This window comes from Cenococcum geophilum (genome assembly GCF_001692895.1).
Source record: "Cenococcum geophilum 1.58 unplaced genomic scaffold K441scaffold_70, whole genome shotgun sequence".
In the NCBI taxonomy this organism is placed as follows: domain Eukaryota; kingdom Fungi; phylum Ascomycota; class Dothideomycetes; order Gloniales; family Gloniaceae; genus Cenococcum; species Cenococcum geophilum.
In genome coordinates, this window is record NW_027137628.1 from 825,142 (window position 1) to 850,410 (window position 25,269).

The window sequence follows — 25,269 nt, forward strand, 5'->3', positions numbered from 1 at the left end:
TGACGAGAATGGGATCTAAATGCCTTGGTAGGCGTATAAGTAGGCATAAAAACAGGGGTAGGACAATGAGGTGTAGCTAGAGCAGAGACTCTTAAACGCTTAACACTAATATTAGGTCTAAACTAATACTAACAAAGCTCTTATAGCGTAAGCTTATAGTTAATAAAGATACGCTTAAGCCTAGAATAAACAGAGATGTTGGCTAGCTAGTATAGTCCAGAACCACCGAGACCTTGCTACGGCAACTGTTAGTTACCTATCCGCTAGGTACCCGAAGGGTAACCTACCTAATACCGTATTATATTATGCTCTTTTAAAACTTAACGCGTATGCGCGAACTTCTTCCTATAGTAGATAGCGACCTTCTTCTTATCACCCCCATTACGCACCCTATCCTCAGTATACCAACTTTACTCTTATATTAGGCGTTGCTAGCTAGCTTACTAGGAATTATGGGTAGTATAGATGGCCGTAGTATAGTCTTAAATTCGGCTAAGTTGTTTAATATTTACGCTAAAATAAGAGAGCCCGGGCGATGTAGTAGTTAAGGATATTAAAGGAACGTCGCCACTTAGGCCCAGGCTATTAAAGCTTAAAGTTAGCAATAGAAATCTATTAAGGATAGAAAAACTTACCTTAATGTAACTGCCGCTCTTAGTACGCATGCATTAATTATAAGGACTAAAGGTATTAGATCTAACGTAGTGCGTCTTATTACAAGCCTCTAGAATCCTATTATTAGATTTCTNGTCTTTTAAAGATATATAGGCAAAATTATTTAGGTAGGACTAGCACTAGTTGCGAGTTAGCGGAGGTTGGGGTTCTATATATAAAGGTAGGGCTAGGATACGCTATAGAATCTGCTTAAAAGAGCAGTTAGCAGGAGAATAAAGAGGCATATTAAATTAATAATGGAAAAGAAGAAAATCTTAATAATATATTAAAGATACGTCCAAAATTGGACGACGGTTGATGGCGAGAAGTAAGGTGTTTAAGAAAAGGAGCAGCTTAATAAGCAAGGTGTCTTTATACTTTACCTTTTAATACCCTTCTAGTAAATAGCCGCAACCTTACTAATATAACTCCGTTATAATAGCGCTATTTAGAAGGAAGGAAACATGCGTATAAGTTAGTTAACTATTACTTCCTTACAAAAACTAACTACGCGGCTAGGGGAAGGCAATTAAGATATTAAATTAAAGACGTATATAGGTTAAATTAGACCTAAAACAATACTATAGTATTAAAGAATAATGTTATAGACGTTCTTAACAATCGTATAATAGCTACAATTGCTATCGCGAAATGTCCCTATTTACTAGGTAGTAGAGCTACGCTAAATATATAGTATAGGACTACCAGATTTAAAAGTATATGCACTAAATCTTAAGAGATAAGTCTCTTTAACTAACTAATTAATACCTTAACCGCATTTAATAGCCTAAGGGTAAATGCGGGAGTAATACGTTAGTGACGTAGAGGATTATAAGAAAAGGATTATAAGAAAGAATTATAAACCATATTTTAGTAGTTAAAGACGACGGTAAGCTAAGGCTTTATACGTTAAACCCCATACCAAAAGGTTCTACAAAACTATACTAGAATACTAAATTGCTTATAATACTTATAATTAATTATAGACCGGTATAAAGGCTTAGAAGCAGAGTTATATAAAAATCCCTATATTAGCCTAGGTAGTTACTAGTATACTTCTAGCAGGCTTCTAATAGGTCTCCTAGCAATCCTTACGTCTTTTCTCTAGTCATGTTTTTTCCTTATTAAGGTTTTTTAGGAGTTTAAAGTAGGGGTTAGATAGATAGATAATATACAGCGGCATACCGATACCTCTTTAATATCCCTCCGAACCTTTTCCGGGATAAGCCCTTATAATCTCCCTACCGTAAGGTAATGGCGATCGGGGGCTAACCGTAAGAAGGGGGGGGGTAATATAAGGGATATTATTGCGGACACCTTAGGTTGCCCTTAGGACAACCCCTAGACGCCCCTTGGATGGTCGCCGGTCACGTGCCGGAGGCACGTACCTATAGTATATAGTCTCTACGATCCCAGAGGCCTTACCTCCTTAAGGATTCGTCTCTCTTACCAATCTATCCTGTTCCAATCGTGTCCTTATAGCCCCCTATCTACAAGATCCCCTCACACCCAATTACTCTACTATAATACTGTTAGCGTTCCTATAATATAAATAGGACAATTGCAGATATATTAGGCAGTAGTATTAGGGCTACTAAAATACTTACAAATTTACTAAAGAAGGACATTATAATTAGTATTTAAGATATCTACAATAAACGAAAGTTAAATAAGAAGAGACTCCTTAGAGGCCTTACCCTAATTTAAGCATTAATCAAATCTCTTAACAAGCACGGTAGCGACGATCCTGACTTAAAATACCACTTCGCGCATAAGGAAGACGATAGCAATTAAGTTAAATATTTATTCTTTGCCCATCTAGAATTAATTAAATTCTTCTAAAAGAACCCTAATATTTTACTACTTAATTATACTTACAAAACGAATAAGTTTAAGATGCCCTTTCTACACGTAGTAGGGGTTAGTAATACTGGGCAGAACTTCGAGCTTACTTACTACTTCCTACTAGGCGAAATAGAAGTCAATTATAGCTTCGTAATTTAATAGCTTTACCTTCTCTACTACCGCTATAATTTAATGCCTAAAGTCGTGATTATGGACAAGGAATAGGCGCTTAAGAATACACTGCGCGTGTACTTTCCTAGAGTCCCTTAGCTCCTTTACCTGTAGTATGTCGCTAAGAACGTCCTTACGCACGTATAAAGTAACTGGGTAATATAAGAAGACTTATCTAATAAGGAGAAGGAAAAGATTTAAGAGTATTATAATAAGTTTATAAAGCGCTAGGCAAACTGCTATAGCCAAAATACATTAGAGAAGTTTACTATAGCCTAGAACCAACTTATAGAGGACTATAGCAATTAAGAATAGCTAATTAACTACTTAAAAAATAAGTAGTGGCTATATTATAAAGAGTTTATCACTTGCTACACAGATCTATATATGCATTTTAGAAATAGGTAAGTTAAAAAGTTATACTGCGTAGAATATATTAGCCAGTTAGCACGCCTTTAAATTAACTATAATATTATAAGATATCTTTAAGCCCTTTCTAGGACACAAAGGCATGTATATCTGCAAGCACCTCCACAATTTATATTACTAAAATTAGTTATAGTTAAACAGTATGGTAGTTGCGCAGAAGTAGGCAAATAAAGCTAATCTAAATGTTCTTTAATTTAGAGTTATATTGCGACTTAAGGGCACGCACGCTAAATTAAAGCGCTACCTTTAAGTTTCTACCGGCAACTTACTTGACGTTATATTAAATATTAAGAACTTTATTAAAAACGACGTAAATAAGCATATGGTAACTACGGCATAATACTAAAACAGCCTACCGCATAACATTCGCGAACCTAAGTTTAAAGATATCTTATATAAAGTAATACCCTAGGGCCTCCGCCACCTTAAGGCCTAACTAAAGCTTATAAAGTCTACTAATTACTAGCTAAGTTATAGTGGCTCTTAGACTGCTGTATACGGCCTCCCCTACTGCTATATACTCTACTAACAGCTACACCAAAGCGCCACCTTTGTACTTAAAATTAAGCTTACCGAAATTAATAAATACTAGTAGTTTAATTGCCCTTAGCCAGATCCTCCTACCGGCCCACTTATTAATCCTCTACTACTTATTTAAGAGCCTCTAATTATTAAGCGTTGCTGCGGCCGCCTAGCTAACTCTATAACTTCTAATTAGGTTAATATATCAACTTGCCGCAAGCCATCAGCATTTAAATAAAATACTAGATATACTATGCGCGGGCGCAGGCACGGGCATGGCCGTGGACGTAAACGTAGGCGTGCTTATAGAGGCAACTTATAGACATTAAGCAGAGGTAGCAGCACCTAAATTAGTTCGCGTAACGCCTTATAAAGTACCGTATAATCCAATTAATCGACTTAGGAGCAGGTGGGTAATACTTTAGGTAGTAAGAGTAGTGGTAGAAGTATTAGCGGCAGGGCTTACAGAGGCCTAGGCAACTTGCCTTTTTAGGAGGATTTTACTAAGGGCTCCTTTGGCGCATTCTAAATCTAATTTAGACTCTACTACTTGTACTATAACTAAAATCAAGACTTAATCGTGGTGTTGCAGTCATAAAAGTTACATTTTAATAATTTAATTTTCGCGATGCAGATATAAACAAGTCAAACGCATGTGATATTCTAACTTAATTAGGAAGGAGCTAAACCAATTAAGGAGGGGGTGTCAATTTACCGCTGGCCTTAACTTTTTAACAAAAAAGGTTAGCGATATCCGCTTGCGGATATACGTATGTCCGCTAATTGATTCTATGGTCTGAGCTTGCTGAGGTAAATGGATGATCGCAATCGCCCTGGTCCGGGTACCCGGCGCCCTATCCCTCCGATACATTACCTCCAAGCCATGGAAGGCGCTTTTATGGGCCTTGATCGGAATGCAGACGCTTATAACCATCGGCTGGACCATCCTCACGCTGTTCAACTGCCATCTTACTCCGCTCGTTCTGGGAGCCCGTGACCACAAGTACAGCGCTTGTATTCGCCTGGTTTTCGGCCGGTAAGCCCGCACGTAGCATTTCACTAGCTATAATTTCGTAAATAAACAAAACTGACCACCCACAAACACATTTCATCCTGATGGACCTGATCCTCGCGCTCATGCCCTTGAACCCCATGCGGACCCTGCACCGGCCCGTCCGCGAGCGCGTCCTGACCGCCTGCCTAATGGCGACCGGCCTACTCGCCACGGCCATTTCGGGGGGGCAAGATGGCCACGTTCCATACCGTGTACTTGGGCGATCCGCTTTCGGCGACCGTCATACCTTCCCTCTGGGCCTAGCTCGAGGAGTTGGTTGGCACCATCGCCGTTTGTCTGCCGTGTATGAAGTCACCGGCTGAGCGCGTCCTGTGCTGGTTGGGCGTGCTCTCCGACCAGTTCACGCAGTCTATCTCGCTGCCTAGTTTCGTGCTGTCCCATGGGGGCCCGGATCTCCCTCTGTCTCTAGTCGCCGAAATGCCTTCGGCCGGTCCGGCTAAGGTTGTTAATTGTAACCGACTACCAGCACACCGCCAGAGTACCACACTGACTCGACTGCATATCAAACTGTCTCATTTCAGTCACCTACCTCTTGACTCGCTCACCGACTTAGTCACTGACTCGGTCATTGACCCGGTCAATTACCCCTTATTGTCTGCACCTTTCTCATGTATATATACCACTTGATTTCCATAGATTTACAATTAAGTCGTTCATTCAATTCTTCCACACTGCAAAGCTTACATTAATGGACACAGTAGCGCAAGTAGCACCAGTAGGAATGACTCTATAAAAGAAGCTTCAGACGTTGAAGTAGTGAGATTGGCCACTGCTAAGGATGGGGGAGAGAGAGTGAAAGTGTGCGTACCGGCGGGACCTGATGTCAGGGTTGGGAGACTGTGTAAACCATTCAGGCGTTATAATGAGGGGGAAAAAATAAAAATTCTTTGGACCTTTTACAACGGATAAATATTTCATATACCCAAAAACTTAGAATGAGGTAAATAGAGATTTAATCTAGAAAATTATTGAAATGTCCAATGTCTCGGGATAAACTCATTGCGAATACCAGCCCTACTGTAACATTACATTGCTCTTACTCCTCGCTTAGGGCACATCTAGCTTCTCATAGTAGTCATAATCCTGATTCAACAAGTAGAATGGAGACGGCTCTGGCTTTCCAGACCCACCATACCATACGGGCGTGGGCAAATTTTGTGGAGTATCCTGACGGGGTGTGTCTTGGAAGATAGTCTCGAAGGTCTTGGCCCACTGCACGCGGTTGTTGAGGCCATCAAGTTCCCATAGGTTTTGAAGGAAATGCAGGAATGAGGTATGCGTGTAAGCCGAATTTGAAGCGTACGAGGTACCTTGGTCATGGATGAGGGTGTTCGCGGGGATAAAGGGTGACATTATGAAGGCGGGAACGCTGCGGAGGTGAATAGGAGCTGTCAGCCGGTTTTTTTTGGCAGAGCTCTCTGAGCTGATGCTAGCGGGTGCAAAATTAAGGCTCTACTTGCCGGACACCCAAACGGGTGAAGTCATAACTGACATTCTGGCCATCAGATATACCGGTAAACGTGATGCCGTCCTCAGGAGCAGGTATATTTGTTGGTGGTGGGACATGATCGGCGAATCCGCCATGCTCGTCGAAATTGATGATGATCAAGCTGGCAGAAGAAAACGGCCGTTAGCAATCTTCGAGGTCAAATACTGCGGCATTCACTATACTCACACATTATCCCAGTATTTCGAATTCCTTACGGAGTCATACAGATGCTTGACCAATTGCTCACCCGCGGCTATGTTGCTAGTTGGATGCATTGAGTCGATTGTGCAGCATTCAGGGTTGATATAGGAGAAGGTTGGAAGTGTGCCATTGGCGAGGTCGCTGTAGAACTCGTCTGCGTGGACGATTTTGTCCATAGCATTCTGTTGGACCCACTGTTGTACGCGAGGAATCAGCAATGGAATAAAAAGTCATTCATAGCTCATTTGTAGCCTTACCTCATACATGTAAGAATCGATGATGTCTGTTTCGTAGTACTATGATTGCGTCATTGGTTATAGTAACTCCAAGGGCTGGCCACATGCACCTTACATTCTTCCATGAAATTCCCTTCTCAGTCAAAGCTTGGAAGACCGATTTTGCGCAAGTTGTCCCGGTCACATTCATGAACCATCCCGACGCTTGGTTTGTATTGTCCACCATTCCGCACGTGGAGCCAGATGTAGCAAACTGGCGGTTGGGGTTGGTTGGACCGGGATGTTNGGCATGCTACAGTTGACATTATTATGTCATTCTGAGAAGTAAGGGAAGACTTGGAAATCTAGGGCTTACATAGCTATCCCAAAATGCAAAGTTCTGCCCAATTGTTGCGAGGATGTTGGATTCTTTCTGTGTATATGCCTTGATGACAAAGGAAGTGTCACCAGGAGTAGCACTGTACTTGTCTGATTGCCGTTCTATATAACCACCCATATTTGGGACATCGCTCTTAGCAGGGTTCCATTTCCTGTAGATTTCATAGCTCGTCCCGGCGAAATTGTGATCTGGGTCCTTCAAGGGAACCTCATCCTCGTACGGTCCGGCGCAAATGTTGAGAGGTTCTCCCCAAACAGTCCAATTGGGGTTGGTATATTCATTGCTTTTGAGTCATCAGATCCGTAGGTATACGGGCCAATTGGGTCTTTTCCGGACTCACCAGTAGGTAATATTATTTAAATTATCAATGTCGGGGTGGAAATCCCAGTATCCAGCAATGTTATCAAAGGAGTGGTTCTCAAGCATCAAGTAGATAACATTCTTGATCTAGAGGCGAAACGTAAGCATGAGAAGGTATGATGGTCGCTGTGATTATTACTTACGTTGCCCCGAAGAGTTTGCCAGGCATCTGCAGAGCGCTGTACCTTAGGATGCGGCAGAGCTGAAGAAATAGATAGCAGAGTGAAGCCACTGGTGGAAAGAAGAGTGAGCTTCATAGCGGTGGTGCTGCTGAGAAACGAGGGACTCTGGCGAATTCCCTTGAACTTTTATGGCCATTGGCGCATGCTGAGCTTTATACCATGCCTTGCTCTCGGCTAAAGAGCTATAAGACGGGCAAGGACATGATGCGGAAGACGGAGGAGACACTGGCCGTGGAGGCATCTGCACTGCGGTCAAATGGCAGTAGAGATCTGAGGCACATGTTGGTGCACGGTTCTAGGATATGGGAAGCGGAAGTCGGATGAGGGGATTGTATTCCGATGGACGAGAATGATGCGGCCGATAGCGTTGTTCGAGTGCTGCATAGTGGTTCAAGGTAAGCATGCAGAAAGCGAGGCAGACACGGGGAGGCGTGCAAGGCTACATAGCGAGGCATCATTTCCATGCACCCCGCCACCCCGCACAACATGAGAAGTCAAGCATTGACCAAGCATTCTCAAGCATTCTCAAGCACCCTCAAGCATTACCCAGGCATTACCCAGGCGCATGAGAAGTCAAGCATTGACCAAGCATTCTCAAGCATTCTCAAGCACCCTCAAGCATTACCCAGGCATTACCCAGGCGTTCCAGAAGGCAGTCAGTGGCGCTACTGCAGGGCCGTCCTAGGTTCAAAGCTCGACGTCCAATCCGCGAAGTCTGATAAGCACTGAGGAATGTCACCGCCTTGGTCAAAGCTCCAGCACCCCGCCGTCTTTATGCACCAACTTGGAGTTTTAAGGAAGCTGCTTCTGAACAACCAACACCACAGCTGCCAAACCTTGCCAATGTACTTCGAGAGCCTGACAACGTGTGAGCTGTTGCCTTTTTCATTGTCTCTCCCTTCCTCTTCATCCTTGTCCCGTTTCCTGCCGCTTTTGCCGTGCTTCACTCGCGCTCTCCGAGTTGCATCACCTTCGCCATGACGGCCATGAATGCGGAGAAACGAAAACAGGCCGGTTTCAAAAATATCGCATCGAGAGGAGCGACTCGGAAATAATAAGTGTACGCTCCTGCAACTCCATTAGCCTCGAGGACTCGACCCTGAGACAATTTCTAGCCTTCCTAGCATCGCTCCTCCAATCTTGCAGTCACTCCAAACGCCACAAAGACAATATCAACTTCTTCCCATTCTCAATGTATTTCACATCACCCCTAAAAACCGTCTTCCAGAGCTACACCCCTCTCTCCGAAAATGAGCTTTCTCCGCAAGAAGACGAGAAAGACTTCCAGGCCCCCAGGAGGTCAATTGATCTCGAATCGCATGGTTCCATATCTTCACACACATCCACCCTTCTTGATTCAACCCAAGTTGAACCAAAGCGTAAATTCCAGGTAGATGCACGTGTGATTTCCGACGCCATCATTGGACTTTCGGACGGCCTCACTGTGCCTTTTGCTCTGACTGCCGGACTTTCGGCATTGGGGGACACAAAGGTCGTCATTTACGGCGGTCTGGCAGAGCTGACTGCCGGAGCCATCTCAATGGGATTAGGCGGTTATCTGGGAGCGAAAAGCGAAGAGTGAGGCCGCTCTTCCAATCACATCTCTGCTGATTCCTGAAAAAAATCAATCAAATAGAGAATCATATAAAGCAACCGAGAGAGAGACGCGAGATTCCATTCTTACAGGCTCTTCGTCCGTGTTGGACGACCTCTCCGCAATCTTCGCCTCGTACGACGTCCCTAGCCCCATCATCAACGACCTCACCACCCATCTCTGCAAATCCCCCAAACTCGTCGAATTCCTCATGCACTTCCAGCATCGAATTTCCGAGCCGCCCAGCTCCCGCGCTTTCACTTGTGCCCTCACCATCGCTCTCGGCTACTTCGTAGGAGGCTTCATACCTCTCCTGCCCTACTTTTTCGTTGCAAGCGACAATATTTGGACTGCTCTTGGCCTCTCGATTGGCATTATGGTTGTCGCATTGTTCGCTTTTGGGTACGTTAAGACTTGCTTCGTGCAGGGGTGGCAGGGTTCAAGAAATGTGGTGCTTGGTATCGTGGGTGGATTTCAAATGGTTCTAGTGGGAGGCGTTGCGGCTGGGGTTGCAATGGGCTTAGTGAAAGGTTTCAATGCTCTTTCGGAAAGATAGGTGCGTGTGCTTTGTTGCGTGTACAATCCTAAGGTTATTTTCTTTTTCTTTTTGCTTTCCTCGGTCAATCCTGTAGAGGTGGATATTCGACGATTCTCGTCGGAGAGGACGCATTTGCCAAGATGAGGGAACAATGAAGCTGTGTCTAAGGCTGTATAGATAATGGCAGTTCATGGTGAGCCCGGGTACGCAGATTGGAATGGGCTGTCGCGAACCAACTATTTCGGAGCTGATGGCTCGGATAGCTGACACATCGCGGCGGATGAATGAGGCTCCTTTCACAAGGCAAGAATGAGATGAAGGCTCAATGGTGTGTGGATGATTGGACCGCAGGCTGTGTAGCTTTCTATAAAGGACTATTTTGTCTAGGTGTACTCAAAAGACTGCAATAGGGAATCCATCCCTTGTGCATCTAAGCGTCCCCACAACCAGGTGCCACAGCCTGACAGCCCCTGACGTCTGAGTCCGGGGTCATTTCATCGTTGCCAGCTAGATTCCCTACCCCTTTCTAGTAGTGCATTCGTGAAAGCCTTCAAGCTACGTAGTAACGGTAACGGAAATGGAATGGCGCCTTTAGAAAAGGCTTTATCAGTTGTGGCAGCGACTGAACAAGTCGCGACTCGCAGTGGCCCGGAGGTGCCACAGCTGGTGGGTGCCACAGTTTGGTGCCACGATTACGCCACACTCTATAAGTCTCATCTACCAAAGGTTTGTCTTACTCAGGTTACACACTGCTGCCATTGTTACATATAGCTATTTTCAACTCATATGACGACGCGTCACGCAATGTAGACATCTCTATAGCTTGCGTTTGACAGGCCATACAAATTTTCATCCTCAATTATTTTGCTTCCTCTGGTATAGACGTGTATAATAGTTCAGTATAATGGCCATATTTCCTACTTCACAACCAGCCCAGACGTTTCTGCTCCTTCTCCTGTTAATCCCGCGATGAGGCTCTCATTCCTCTTGTGCATTGCTGTAGTACTACAAGTTAGCTTAGCTGCATTGAAGTCTCGTACTCCATCAACGTTCCAGCCAGTCCTTCCTGCAAATGGTACTCTCGTATATGCTGTTCTTTATAGCGACAACTCTACCTTTGACCAGTCTGTTTATGGGCTCCCCGGTTTCTGCGCTCTCTACGTCAACGTGACTTATTCCAGCCCCTCTTCCTTTGAATTCGGTCTGTGGCTACCTTCGAATACATAGAATAGCCACTTTATAGCGTTTTGAAATGGTGGATATTTTGGGCAAATCTCCTGGAGCGATATGGCAAGGGTTATGGACTACAGATTCGCCGCCGTATCGACAAACGCCGGCCGCAACTCCACTATGACTGATTTCGATAGCAACTGGACTCTCAATGCCCCTGAGAAATCTACCGGTTGGGACTAGCGTGCAGTGCATGATTCCGTTTCTCTTGGTAAAGTTTTGATCGCAGCTTTCTACAACACGCCGGTCAAGTATTCCTACTATTCTGGGTGCTCGACTGGCGGTCGTCAAGGCTTGAAGTCATTGGAGATGTTCCCAGATGACTTCGATGGCGTACTGTCTGGGGCTCCCGCCTGGTGGGCCACGCATTTGCGACAATGGAATCTCAAGGTAGCCACCTGCAATCTTCCTAATAACGGCAGCCTCCGTTATGACCCTTCGCTATTTCCTGTCATTGTCCACAAAGTTTTTCGCCAATGTGATGGTATATTACTACCAACCCTACGCTTGTAACTTCAGACTTGAGACCCTGCTCTGCAGCTCCCCTACAGCCAACAAGTCCACATGCCTGACAAGCCCACAAATCGAATGGCGCTCGCCATGACCGACGAATCCAACCCCAGCGGCATCGACTACGCCCGCTACTTCCTGTACAACGACCCCACCTGGCCATGGCAAACCCTCTTACCCAACCACCCAGCCAGCCGACAGGCTTGACCCAGGCAACGCGACCGCCAACAACTTCGACCTGGCGCCCTTCCATGGGCGCGGGGGCAAGCCGATCCACCACGGCCTCGCCGACGGCTGCATCGCCACGGGCTCCGGCATCCACCTCCACAACCAGGTCCCGCGGCCCCTGAAGCCCAAGGGCGTCGACCTCGACGCCTTCTACCACTTCTCCCTCGTTCCCGGCATGCAGAACTGGGGCGGCGGCGTGCGCAACGCGCCGTGGTTCTTCGCGGGCTCCGGGCAGCAGGTCGGAGCAGGAATGTTGGAACCGCCCGGGTTCGCACCGCCTTCCACGGCACCGAGCATCTGCAGCGTGCCTGGGTATGTGGATTCGCACCACGACGCGCTGGTGGCGCTGGTGGCGGGGTGGAGAATGAGACGGCGCCGGGGTAGATTGTGGCGACGAAGTTCGTGGACGATGATCCGGCGCTATGTAGGAGTCTTGATGCGGCAGCCTCCGTGCCCGTATTCGAGCGAGGCAAAGTATGTGGGTGGGAATCCGAATGTGACGACGAGTTTTGAGTGTGTGGAGATTGGAGCTTGAGGGTGGGTGTGAGAGGTGGGAGTGTGAGTGTGGAGATCTGGTTTGAGGTGAGGGATCCCGCGGCGATGAATACGTTCCAGGCTATAGGAATTGCTCTAGCAAATAATAAGGTAAATCCTAGGACTTCATTATATGGCGTTAGTCAAATTTAGGCGGGCGTGCATGCATGTCTTAACTGTTGGAGATCCTCCACTCGCACAAGATTACATGAATCATTCTAGATATAGAGAAACAAGAAATAGTTTTTACGTATATTTACTAGACGGCTCAATTTGAGTAAGAGCTGTTCTGTGCGAGTATTTTTGAATTAATCGTGAACGTACTAGTAGAGAACCTCGACGAATGAAAGACAGGGTATCACATTTTCCAGCAGCGGAAATTTGGAGGCTTGCTTTTCTCCAATTAGCTCTTAGATATAGATCAGATTTCGGTTGAGGGTCCTACATTGGGTAAAATGTACCTAGGTAGGCTACTGTGCTTGCCGAAATATCGTGAACTCGTGCCGGAGTAAGCCCGCGCATTCCCCACCACTATCAAAATAATACACCCCATATAGTCCCACCAATATACCTCTATATTTTATAAATAAAGGCCTATTTAATAGCTCTATTCTAGGGCTATAAAATAAGCCTTTATTTATATAAATTGGATTAGTATTAGTGGAATTATATACGGTACTTTAAAATGGCTACAAAACTTAAGTTGAGGCTCTGTGCTGACTAATCCGACCCTCCTCCCCCAAAAACGAGCACCCCTTATAACTTTACTAAAACGGTCCTAAAATATATAAATAGGGGCTCATTTTATAGCCCTAGAATAGAGCTATTAAATAAGCCTCTATTTATCAAATATAGAGCCATATTAGTGGGGCTATATAGGGTGTATTGTTTTGATAGTGGTGGAGAATGCGCGGGCTTACTCCGGCACGAGTTCACGATATTTCGGCAAGCACAGTAAGAGAATGCCAAGAGGAATCGTTTTCCTCTTGCCGCGTTTTTTTTTTTTTTTGAAATCATACACCGTTTTAGCTGCCCTAAGGGCGCTATGCTGGGTCTTCTATTTTACAGAGGTAGATCCTGGGTAATCACCCGTCTCACCTACAGCAGTGATTCCGTGAGGCCCTCGTCCGCCTGTCTACCACGTGCTGTAGGTGTACGGTGCCCAGGAGAGAAGCAAACGTCTAAAATGCAAGGGAACTAGAAAAGAACGCCATCGTGATGCAATTATAAAGACATACGCGAGCAGGGTAAGTTCCTGTGCAAAGGAGATGATCGAAATCAAATAATCAAAAAGTAGTGAGTACACAAATTACCTCCGTTCCGTACCGTATATTGGAGCCGGGCCTGTTTTACGGGCCTAGAGTTCTTGCTTTGATACTGTCCGTCTTCCGCCAACGTCGCGTGTGACCACTGAGAGAGACTCAGTTGGTCACTTCAAGTCTGTTCCTGGCCTCCAGGAACTGCCCTAGGAGGCCTGTTTGTACCATATATTGTGCTGCTTTCTTTGCTGACCATACTAGGTTCAAGATCGATTTATAGCTCTGAGGTTGGCTATTAAACGGCCAGACTGCACCTCTTGCCGCGTAACACATCGTTTAGATTCCTTTCATGAAAACGCGGCCGGAGATCTGGCGGAGAGACAGTTCTATTCCAATGCGCGCCGCAGCCTCGCAAAGTGTGCCAACCATCTCGAAGACCGCGGAACTCTTGCTCGCGCGGAGCACCCACTAGAAAACGCCCAGCCAAATGCCCTACTCAATCTCTCAAAGGCGGAGCCCCAGGAAGACTCCACAATCGCGACACCGACGCAGCCTTGAACACCTCCCACCACTCCAACTGCACCGGCATCACGGCCAATATACGCCCGAATGCGAGATCTTCTCGTCCAGCCCCACCTGCATCCTCAACCCCGAGGGCGAAACGGGTCCGTACTGGGTGAAAGGCGCATCCGGTCGGACCTGCGCGAGAACCAGCCCGGCGTGCCCGTCATCATTGACGGGCAATTCATCAACGTCGAGACATGTGAGCCAATCCCGAACCTGTACTGGGACGTGTGGAACTGCAATACGACGGCGCATGTGCAGCCGCACTGCAATTTAGTGTACACGAGGGCATTCGAAGTAGCCTCTCACGTGCTAAAATATTGACACCTTGCAATGCGGCGCCAGAGCGCACCGCTATCTTCGCGCATGAGAACGCCAAAGGTGACATCCAGCAAGAAGTCTTGCTGAATGGGTTCCGCACATCTTTGGCGGAGCGCCGCTCCAAGCTGCGTTGGTGTTTGAACATTAATTGTTGGGATCATCACCGGGGTACAGCTCGGCAGGGTCACGGAAAAGTTGAACGGGGTCACCGATGGGGGTCGGCGAAAGCTAAACGGGGTCACCGATGGAGCCACCGGAAAAAGGTCGGTAGGGTTACACCTCTACCCATATAAAACGCGCATCGGTAGCCATATTTAACTTAAGTGACCGCATAAACTAAAATATTAAGGGTATATGCTACGCATATACACGAAGGCACATATATACGGATATATATAGATAGATACACACATACACATATACACATATATACGCGCATTTATATATACCCCGCTATACTAACAATAAGTAAAAACTAGACTAAGGCAAATAAGAGTATAGTAGAGTGGCTAAACGGCCTACTAGTTAGTATATACAACTATATACTATATATATGCTAAGTATATATAGATACTCCGGAGCGTACCTAACATAGAATATAAAGATGATAGTTCTTAAGATAATATAATTAGTAGAAAAAGTATTAAAGATAAGGAGGGTAAGGAGGAAGAGAGTTAAAATAGTATATAATAGTGGCTTCCGTTATATATAGGTCTCTTTAAGGTAAGATTATATACAACTTTACGCATAGGCTATATATATGCTTAGAATAGCTAAAGCATACTCTAAGACTATAGAGCACTTATTAGCTTTAACGGTAAGTATTAAGTTACCGTTTAAGAGGTAATAGATTATATTATAATGCTAAAATATCCGGTAACTAGAAAAGAAGGAATTGCATACTTTATATATATAGCAACACCTCTACTGTCTATAGATATAGATAAAGAAATAGTATATAAGGGTATTAAGTAGTATATATTAAAGGTAAGTAATATATATGCTAGATATATACCGTATTTATACCTTTAGTAGATTTAATTCTTATTCTATTAAACTAGTAACCCTAAGATTATATAACTATAACTCCTTAGAGAAACTAATAATTAAAAAAGTAAAAAAGCGTTCTATTAAGCGTTTAAATATAGCGGTATTAGATACTGCGAGTACGCCTATAAGGATATACTTTGTATATGCTTAGTATATAATAGGGCTAAGCTTAAATTAATTAACGACCTCCGAAAGCGTAGTAGTTGTCTATACTAGGTAGTAGAGATTAATAAAAAGCTTAAGCAAAGTATAGAAAAGTAAGCATTGTCTATATATATTAGGCATATACTTATAATATATAGCTACTACTACGGTATTCTATAATTATAGCGGTAGTATATCTACCCTAGTATATAGGAACGTGTATGCAGTAAAAGCAAACTAGTAATGTTTTTTTAGTATAGAGTACGTATATAGCTAGCATATGCGCGATATATGCTTATTATATATAGATGGAGTTTACTAGTTGTTCTAGCAGTAGTAATACTAAACTATAGCATACTGCCTAGCCTTTGTCATTAATAACTGCCTAAATAGATATTTAATACCTTCGTCTACTTATTGAATATAGAATTTAGGAAGTTAAATAAGAATATACCTATATCGGATATGTAATATTAAAGCGAAAATATTATAGTAGGTAATATATATATTGTGTATACGTTATATATATACTAAGCTTATATAGGGTTTAACCACCTATAAGGCTAGGGTATAGTAGTGGACCGAATATATAGTGTATAGCTAGATTGCTATATTTCTGTTAATATAGCATAGTATCCTTATATTTGTCTTATTACACGGAATTCTTATATATATTATTTACTATACCTAATAAAGCTACTAATTAATCTTGCTAATAATATAGTTAAAGTAATAAGGTAGGTGGAAGTTCTAAGCCTTACTATATATATGCCCTATATATATATAGTATATGCAAATAAAACTGCTTACCATTATATAGGTCGATTTATTCTATCGCCGTAGTACTATATTTTATATAGGAAATATAGGACGGAGATACTACGTATAGTATATAGTAGTCTTAATATTAAGGATAGAATTACTGCTTTAATTTAAAAGAAAAGGATGCTATAATTCCTAGAGGGGATGGTATATGTAAGTAAGTATAGGTTAGATAGATACTAAGTATATATAGAGCCTAAGCGTAGTAGGTATACTACGCGAGTTCTCTATTAATTAATATAAAGAGAATACTAAGTAATAAATTTAGGCAATTTATAACTTTAATAATAAGCATTTCCTTATTATATGCTATACGTATATATAAGCTAAGGTATTCTAACACGTAATATGTATTAAAATGGACCTATTATTTAAGATAGTTTAAGGTAAAATAAATCTATTTTTAATTGTAGAATAGGATAAGAATTCTAAATATATATATACCTTATGCCACGTATATACTATATATGGGCTAATACCTATAATAGGAATTAAGGTGTAGATATATGCCTTCCTTAACCTAGAAATACGTACTATATACGTAATGATGTTTTAACTAGTATTTAAGGTTTTAGGTAATACTGCTTAATTATTTATATAATTTATATATATTTACGGAACTGGACTTTACACTGCCATAGTTAATATATATAAAAAATAAGCTAATAGTAAGTATACGCTCTATATACGTTTTGTATATGCCTAGCATATACTTATAATATATAGGCTTTGGAGATTCCCTATATATAATTAACCTATCCCATAAATAGGATAAACACCTTTAGTATATACTTATATTCTGCCTAGTATACATTAAATAAAACTTTATAAAGCGCTTTCTAACTTATAAAGTAAGATATATTATAAAGTAGATATAAAAAGTAGAGATAGAGCAGAAACTAATAGCGTGTATATAAAGTATATATACGCTATATCTAAAGCTTACGTCTTAGATAAATAATAAGAAGAAAATATGGATACTAGCTAGGCTTGTAAAGGGAAAGTTAAAGGTCCCTTATAAGTGGTAGGTATATACACAGAAGCATACTAGAATTGGTAAAAGTAGTTACTTTTAAAATAATAACTTTACTGGTTAAAAATTATGCGTACTTACTGTAGTACTACGGTAAGTATATACGCTTAGTATATACTCTACATATTCTAATATTTTAGTATAGGCTTAAACTCTATATATAAGAAATGTTTAATATATAAGAGCTATATAAAGAGACGGGAGTAGATAATATATAGAAAAATTATAGCGACTTAAAGCGGATAGTAGTATAGCTGCGGAAATAATATATATATGCGCTGTATATATAAAGTATATACTAAGCTTAAGCAGTATAGAAATAGCGGAAAGTAGCTAGGCGATAAGCTAGAAATCCTAGGCTAAATCTTCCTTAGAATTCTTAGAACCTATTTAATACTCCTAAGCCTACTATATCTAGTAGCCAGATTATCTCGTAGATGAGTATAGTAGATAATAATATTATATTAGTATTAGATACGTTGCGCGTATCTACCGTATATATAGCGGAGATACTACTACTACTATTGCGAAGTTAAACACCCTAGACTATAGGTAAGAGGTATAGGTCTTACCTACCTATAAAAGAGCTAGAAAAGGAGGCATATATACTATATATAGAAAATATAGAGTAATGAATTAACAAATTAAAATAAGCTAAAGAGGTATATAATAAAGTAAAGGAACTAGCAGAGCTTAAGAAGTGGGCGTAGGAGTATAGCGTTAGTATATAGGGCGCATATGTATAGTATATGTATAGAAAGTATTATATAGAGTTCCATAATAAATAAAGAATTAATTAATATAGGCCTATTGCCCTATGCCTTATATTAGGCATATACCTAGCCTATCTACTAAGCAAACTCTACTAAAACTCCGACTATGTATAATACATACTATACGCTATATATATAGCGTATAGGCCTAGTATATGCTAGGACTTATAGTTTAGGACTCTGGTAAGAAAGGTAAGTTAAGTAGCGGGTTCCGCCTGTAGCTTATATAGAGTATAAGCATAATATATGTAATAAAAGGAACTAAATTTACTAGAGCTTTTACCTCTACTATAACGGCCTATTATCTTTTTACTCGCTAGCGCTAAATATTAGCTATATATATATAGGGAATATATAAGGTAAGCTTACGCCTTTAGCGGCGAGTAGACGGTAAGGGGGATTCCTTATAGTTGCCTAGCGGGGTTAGGCCGCGTTGTGTATATAGTTAGCGTATGCCAAATATATATAGGTGAAATACTAACCCTGCGTTTTAAGCTAGTGGAGGAAGTGGATGGGCTAATATACTATTTCTCTCTTATTAGTATACGTTTAGTATAAGTATATATTAACCTATAGTTAGTAGAAAACATTAAGGGTTTATATATGCGAAGTATATACGTATATAAGCTAGTAATATAAATAAGTAGTAGTTTTGGTAATATATATATAGGGCCTATATAAAGTCCGACTTTGCCAGTCTCCTAGATATAAAGATAAGTGTTCGTTTCTAAATTAGGTAGTAGTTTTAGTAGTAGCTGTGCTTATTCCTCCTATACGCTACCCTTAGGCCTATAAGTACTCTTAGGTTTAAAATTAAACTTAGGGGGAATAAGTATATAGATAGATAGATAGATAGATAGATATATTAGGGTATAGCGTATATATATAGAAGTAAAACTAATGCTCTTACCTTGCGATGAAATTACCTACTAAATTAGGTAGTAAACCCTTAGTTCTAGGCACTATATCTAGTTAGCTTAGGCTAGATATATACTAGGTATAGAGTAAGTATACGTAATTAGAGTGTAGGCATCTATATACTCTAAAATTCTTAACCCTAAAGGGCCACGGCTGTGTATAGTATTAGTACTATATATATATTGCATGTGTATAACCTACCTGGGCTTATATAGGTACCTAGTATCCTACTAGCTACTAAAGAGAACAAAACGCTTTAGAGCGCTGCACTATATTAGCATTGTATATACGTAGCATATACTAAGCATATACTTCTCCCCTATAATTAACTTTATAGCCGACGTATTAGTAATAACAGGGTTGGTTACTGTATATAGTAAGTATATGCCTTTAGAAAACTGCATAGTAATGTATATAGGTACCGCTATGCTTATTGCGGACATAGCGGCGGTACTATAACTATATTAGTTAGAGACGTAGGTGCTGTATATATATAAAATATATACTTAGCTAGGCCGTAAAGACCTAGCCGTATATTTACGTACCGTTTACTATAATGTTATAGCTATATTTATTGTTAGCATATTGTTATGCCCAAGGCTCCAACCCACCTGGCCATACAAACCTCCAAAAAGGTAGCAGTGTTTCGCGACTGGGGAGACTGCCGGTTGGAATGTCTTATAAGCTCTCCAGCCCATACATGACGTAATAGGTAGCGCAAGGCATGACACATATACTGTGTATAAGATATAGATATACGACCTATACTATAGAGTTAACGGTAGATAGGGCGGAGGTAGAATTAGGTAGATTTAGTTTACGCTTAGTATATATATACTCTTTATATGGAGCCTTTCTGGTATATACTTATGTTGTTCTAGACCGTTACAGCTAGGGCTATATAAGGTTAGCATATGCTATTAATATACGGCGCTGGATTTATATACGCCTTTTACCTACTACTGCTGCTATAGCGCGCGATTTATCTACTATAAGTATATGCCTTATATATACGTTCTCTATAACTAACCTAGTGTTACCTAGTTAGGGTTAGGATTAAAGATTGGGCCTATATACTTCTATTAGTATATGCTTCTTTTAGGTATATATAAAGTATATACTCACTATAGTGGTACCTAAAGGCGCTAGGGTTGGCGGCACTAGCCACCTATAGATTGTTAAAGTCTGCGATTATAAGGTTACTTATAGTAAGCGTAAGTATAGCGTATGTAAGAGTAAAATTAAGGAAGTAATGTTGCCCTAACCTAATATTAGCATATATAGCGCTTATGCATAGGTTACGCAGTATATACTCATGGCGTATGCTATTATATTATGGAGAAGTTCTAGTATAACTACTATTATTGTGGATATACGACGCGTATGTATAGACTCTATTATAATAACTTAGCTTGCTTATTTTATACTACTAATATAATGTATATGTAGGGTATATGCATTTTAAGCGTTATATTATATTCTTTATTTATTAAATACTTTAAATTCTATATTAATAAATATATTTATATATGCGCTGCATATGCATAAACTCAGCGGGGTTAGAAGCTGAGTATGGTTATAAAGTTAAACTTAAAGTTTTGACCCCGTTGAACTTTTTGACCTCGCCGAGTTTTTCCGTAACCTTGCCAAGTTGCGACCCCGATTATTACTTAATGGCCTAGCATGACTAGGCAATCTACTTTAATTCTAAGTTCGGTTAATGTACTAGCTCTTGTCTTAAAGTATACTGTCTTCCCAATGCCTAGTATAGTGTAGTATTGTTAGAAACCTAGTCTAAGATCTGGTCCGCAAACTTACTATTCCCTGTATTTAAAACGTAGCTTCCAGTTCTAATTCTTAGCTACAGTTGTTTATAAAATATCGGTAAAAATTCGCCAAGCCGAAAAATTCGCATCGCACCTTACCAAAATTTTGCGGAGGGAGTATAATTTTAATTTTACCACTACAATCGTCGTAATTATAGGCCGCCGCCTTTTAGATAAAGTTGTTTATAGAATTAGGCTTCGTGTTAAAGCTAATAAAAGTATAGCAGCTATTATAGAGGTAGTAAAGGTGTCTAAGAAGATAATTTATAAGCTGTAGTTAAACCTTAATATTTAGGGCGATGTAAGGGGATCTTGTAGACAGGGGGCTATAAGGACACGATTGTGGAACAGGATAGATTGGTAAGAGAGACAAATCCTTAAGGAGGTAAGGCCTCTAGGATTGTGGAGACTATATACTACGGGCACGTGCCTCTGGCATGTGACCGGCGACTATCTAAAGGGCGTTTAGGGGTTATTTTAAGGGCAACCCGAGGTGACCGCAATAATATCCCTTACATTACCCCCCCCCCTCTTACAGTTGGCCCCCAATCGCCATTACCTTATAGTAGGGAGATTTATAAGGGCTTATCCCGGAAGAGGTTCGGAGAGATATTAGTATGCCGCTATATATTATCTATCTATCTAACCCCTGCTTTAAACTCCTGAAAAACCTTAATAAGGGAAAAACGTAACTAAAGAAAAGACGTAAGGATTGCTAGGAACCTACTAGAAGCCTATTAAAAGCCTACTAGTAACTACCTAGGCTAACTTAAGGATTTTTATATAACTTTACATCTAAGCCTTTATACCGGTCTATAATTAATTACGAGTATTATAGGCAATTTAGTGTTCCTAATATAGTTCCGTAAAACCATTTAGTATATAGCTTAATATATAGGGCCTTAGCTTACCGTCGTCTTTTAACTATTAAAATATAATCTGTAATCGTTTTATATAATCCTCTACGTCACTAACGCATTATTCCCATATTTGCCCTTAGGCTATTAGATGCGGTTAAGGTATTAATTAATTAATTAAGGAGACTTATCTCCTAAGATCTGGTGTATATACTTTTAAATCTAATAGTCCTATACTGTATATTTAGCGTAGCTCTACTACCTAGCAAATAGGAGGGACACTTTATAATAGCACCTATAGCTATTATACGATTGTTAAGAACGGTTATAACGTTGTTCTTTAATACTATAGTATTATTTTAGGTATAATTTAACCAATATACGTCTTTAATTGACGTCTTAATTACCTTCCCCTGGCCGCGTACTTAGTTTTTTATAAGGAAGTAATAGTTAGATAACATATGCTTGTATTTCCTTCCTTCTAAATAACGCTATTGTAACGGAGTTATATCAGTAAGGTTGCGGCTATTTACTAAAAGGGTATTGGACGGTAAAGTATAAGGATACCTTTGCTTATTAAGCTACTCCTTTTCCTTAATACCTTACTTTCCCATTATCAACCTTCGTCCAATTTTGGACGTATCTTTAATATATTATTAAGATTTTCTTCTTTTTTATTAATAATTCAATATACCTCTTCGTTCTCCTACTAACTACTCTTTTAAGTAAATTCCACAGCGTATCTTAGCCCTACCTTTGCATATAGAACCCTAACCTCCGCTAACTCGTAACTGGTGCTAGTCCTACCTAAATAATTTTGGCTATATATCTTTAAAAGACCAGAAATCTAATAATAGGATTCTAAAGGCTTATAATAAGACGCACTGTGTTAGATCTAATACCTTTGGTCCTTATAGTTGATGCATGCGTATTAAGAGCGGCAGTTGCGTTAAGGTAAGCTTTTCTATCCTTAATAGATTTCCATTGCTAACTTTAAGCTTCAATAGCCTGGGTGTAAGTGGCGACGTTCCTTTAATATCCTTAACTACTACATTGCCCGGGCTCTCTCTTATTCTAGCGTAAATGCTAAACAACTTAGCCGAATTTAAGACTATACTACGGCTATTTATACTACCCATAATTCCTAGTAAGCTAGCCAGTAACGCCTAATATAAGAGTAAGGTTGGTATACTAAGGATAGGGTAAGAGATAGGGGTAATAAGAAGAAGGTCGCTGTCTACTATAGAAAAGAGTTCGTATATACACGTTAAGTTTTAAAAGAGCATAATATAATGCGTTATTAGGTAGGTTACCCTTTGGGTACCTAGCGGATAGGTAACTGTTAGTTGCTATAGTAAGGTCTTAGTAGTTCTAGACTATGCTAGCTAGCTAACGTCTCTGTTTATTCTAGGCTTAAGCATGTTTTTATTAACTATAAGCTTACGCCGCAAGAGCTTTATTGGTATTAGTTTGGACCTAATATTAGTGTTAAGCGTTTAAGAGTCTCTGCTCTAGCTACACCTTATTATCCTACCCCTGTTTTTATGCCTACTTATACGCCTACTAAGGGATCTAGATCCTATTCTTGTTAGCTATTACTTAGTGGCCCGATAAATACTAATCCTACTCCTAATAATAAGGCATAGTGGCTTTTCAGATTGGGTATTTGTGGTTTGGACTTTTAGGATTCGTTCTTGTATATAGTAGCAATTAAGGACCTTAATTAGGTACTTAGAAAGGCCTCGCAAGGCTTTTAAAAAGGGCTTAAAAGCCCTAAAAACAATATTCCTAGTATAGATTAATAAATAGGAATGCAATTCTAGCAAAATGCCCTATTAACTCTATGCTATATACGTAAAAAGGCTAAGGACCCGTCCTGCCTTAGGCCGTAGCCCTATCCCTATAGTTTCCGGAGCCTATCTATTCTATATCCGATTTAACATATTTACTCTTTTCACAAGCTTTCTTTATAGGTCGCGGTGACATTATAGTATTAGAGCGCTTTCTATAACTTATAGATTATAGACCTTAGTCCTAATATTCTTTTAGAATATCTTTACAATAATTAAGGTAATCCTCTAGTTCCTATATAGAGTCCTTAGCGGGCTAGCCTAGCTATTTAACTTTAAATTAAAGCTTGTTCTTAACAGACTTATAGCGTAATATAGCTTTAACCTCGTACCGCTCGCCTACTACCTTAGGGTGTTTAATTGGGCCTAGACGGAAGTTCTTTTTTAGTAGTAGTCTATACTATAGCTCTAGTAGGTTTATATAAAACACTAAATATATATAGGCCATAGATAAGGGTAGCTAGAGATAATAGGCTAGCTTACTAATTTGTTCCTTAACTTAGAAGGGACCTAGGTATCTTATATTAAGCTTCTTTAATAGTTAACGGGTCTTAATATTTGTTAAACGTAATAGAACCTCATCGCCTACTTTAAAATGCTTGTCCTAGTGCTTACGGTTATACTAAAGTCTCTACTACTCTTGGGCATCTTATAGGCTCTACTTCGTATACTTTTATTACTCTTCCCATTCCTAGAGGTATCCTTATACTCTCTAGTAGATATCCTTAAACTTCCCGGTAGGATCCTATAACTAATTATGCGGCCTTAGCCAGTAATTGTTAGGTATACTATTAAACCTAAATAGTCGGACGCCATAGGCAATCTAGATTAGTGCATATTTATATAATGCGTATTGCTTTAAATTATAAGCGTACTCTATATACGAAAGTAGCTTACACTAGTTATCTTACTGGTAGTTTAAATATATTTGTAAGTAAGACTCCAGTTCCTAGTTCTAGCGTTCCGTTTACCCATCTGTTTATAAATAGAAAGCTATACTATAACGGTGGTCTATCTTTAAATAAAAGCATAGATCCGACCAGTATTGGCTTATAAAGACGCTGCCCCTATTAGTAATAATAGAGTGTGGCTAATCTACTTTAAAAAAGCATTTCTCCTTAATTAGGTTGGTGAGCTCTTATACGTTAATTATCTTATTAATAGGAAGGTATTAGACGTACTTTAAAACCCTATTAATAAGTATAAGGACCAAATCATATGTTCGTCTTTGGCTATCTTTAGATAGCGGGAGATCCGTAATAAAGTCCATAGCGTAATATCGCTATAGCTTACTAGCGGGGTGTTACGGACGCTTTAAGTACAATGTTATAACTACTAGGAGAGGAGTCGGAAGAAGCTAGTTAGTTAATATAGGCACGGTCTAGGATAGAACCCGTAGAATTATATAACGAGGAATGGTAAGCAAGTCACATAATATTATACGCAATGTACGCAGTATACGTAGTATACGTCTACGTATAACACGTATAACATATACCTTATATATAAGAAGGATTTTATAGGAGTACGGTTATATATTTAAGGACCCTTAGTCCCTACCTAGATAGTTCCTTCCTTATAGTAATTCTTAGAATACAATTAGAGTTAATCTATTAGGTAACCACTCCACTAGTTATTATTACGTTATTAATTTCCTGTATTACCTATATACCTA

The 25,269-nt window shown here is 40.4% G+C and overlaps 5 protein-coding genes across 5 annotated transcripts; 4 read left to right on the plus strand and 1 right to left on the minus strand.

The window, feature by feature from the left end:
* The first annotated feature begins 4,558 nt into the window (after nucleotides 1-4,558).
* K441DRAFT_669439 (uncharacterized protein) lies at nucleotides 4,559-5,310 on the plus strand. The gene has a single exon (XM_067650140.1). It carries the CDS (start codon nucleotides 4,738-4,740, stop codon nucleotides 4,996-4,998), a length of 261 nt encoding a protein of 86 aa, XP_067497775.1. The 5' UTR covers nucleotides 4,559-4,737; the 3' UTR covers nucleotides 4,999-5,310.
* Nucleotides 5,311-5,743: 433 nt separating this feature from the next.
* On the minus strand, nucleotides 5,744-7,618 carry K441DRAFT_690701 (phosphatidylglycerol specific phospholipase; the record flags this gene model as incomplete). The annotated part of the gene is made up of 8 exons (XM_067652406.1): nucleotides 5,744-6,065; nucleotides 6,157-6,306; nucleotides 6,372-6,580; nucleotides 6,644-6,682; nucleotides 6,738-6,914; nucleotides 6,978-7,284; nucleotides 7,342-7,448; nucleotides 7,505-7,618. 8 exons carry the CDS (start codon nucleotides 7,616-7,618, stop codon nucleotides 5,744-5,746), a joined length of 1,425 nt encoding a protein of 474 aa, XP_067497776.1.
* A 1,117-nt stretch (nucleotides 7,619-8,735) lies between these two features.
* K441DRAFT_589522 (putative vacuolar iron transporter Ccc1) lies at nucleotides 8,736-9,693 on the plus strand (the record flags this gene model as incomplete). The annotated part of the gene is made up of 2 exons (XM_067644774.1): nucleotides 8,736-9,121; nucleotides 9,180-9,693. The coding sequence occupies 2 exons, from the start codon at nucleotides 8,736-8,738 to the stop codon at nucleotides 9,691-9,693; spliced, it is 900 nt and encodes a 299-aa protein (XP_067497777.1).
* Nucleotides 9,694-10,257: 564 nt separating this feature from the next.
* Nucleotides 10,258-12,307, plus strand: K441DRAFT_739385 (tannase-domain-containing protein; the record flags this gene model as incomplete). Its single annotated transcript, XM_067654355.1, has 4 exons — nucleotides 10,258-10,401; nucleotides 10,558-10,876; nucleotides 11,096-11,389; nucleotides 11,529-12,307. 4 exons carry the CDS (start codon nucleotides 10,258-10,260, stop codon nucleotides 12,176-12,178), a joined length of 1,407 nt encoding a protein of 468 aa, XP_067497778.1. The 3' UTR covers nucleotides 12,179-12,307.
* Nucleotides 12,308-13,591: 1,284 nt separating this feature from the next.
* K441DRAFT_324837 (uncharacterized protein) lies at nucleotides 13,592-14,291 on the plus strand. The gene has a single exon (XM_067641192.1). The coding sequence runs from the start codon at nucleotides 13,924-13,926 to the stop codon at nucleotides 14,275-14,277; it is 354 nt and encodes a 117-aa protein (XP_067497779.1). The 5' UTR covers nucleotides 13,592-13,923; the 3' UTR covers nucleotides 14,278-14,291.
* The last annotated feature ends 10,978 nt before the right edge of the window (nucleotides 14,292-25,269 follow it).

Excerpts from the sequence above, each read along its gene's own strand:
- K441DRAFT_324837 (XM_067641192.1), top strand. The coding sequence starts at position 13,924 with ATGCCCTACTCAATCTCTCAAAGGCGGAGCCCCAGGAAGACTCCACAA.
- K441DRAFT_669439 (XM_067650140.1), top strand. The coding sequence starts at position 4,738 with ATGGACCTGATCCTCGCGCTCATGCCCTTGAACCCCATGCGGACCCTG.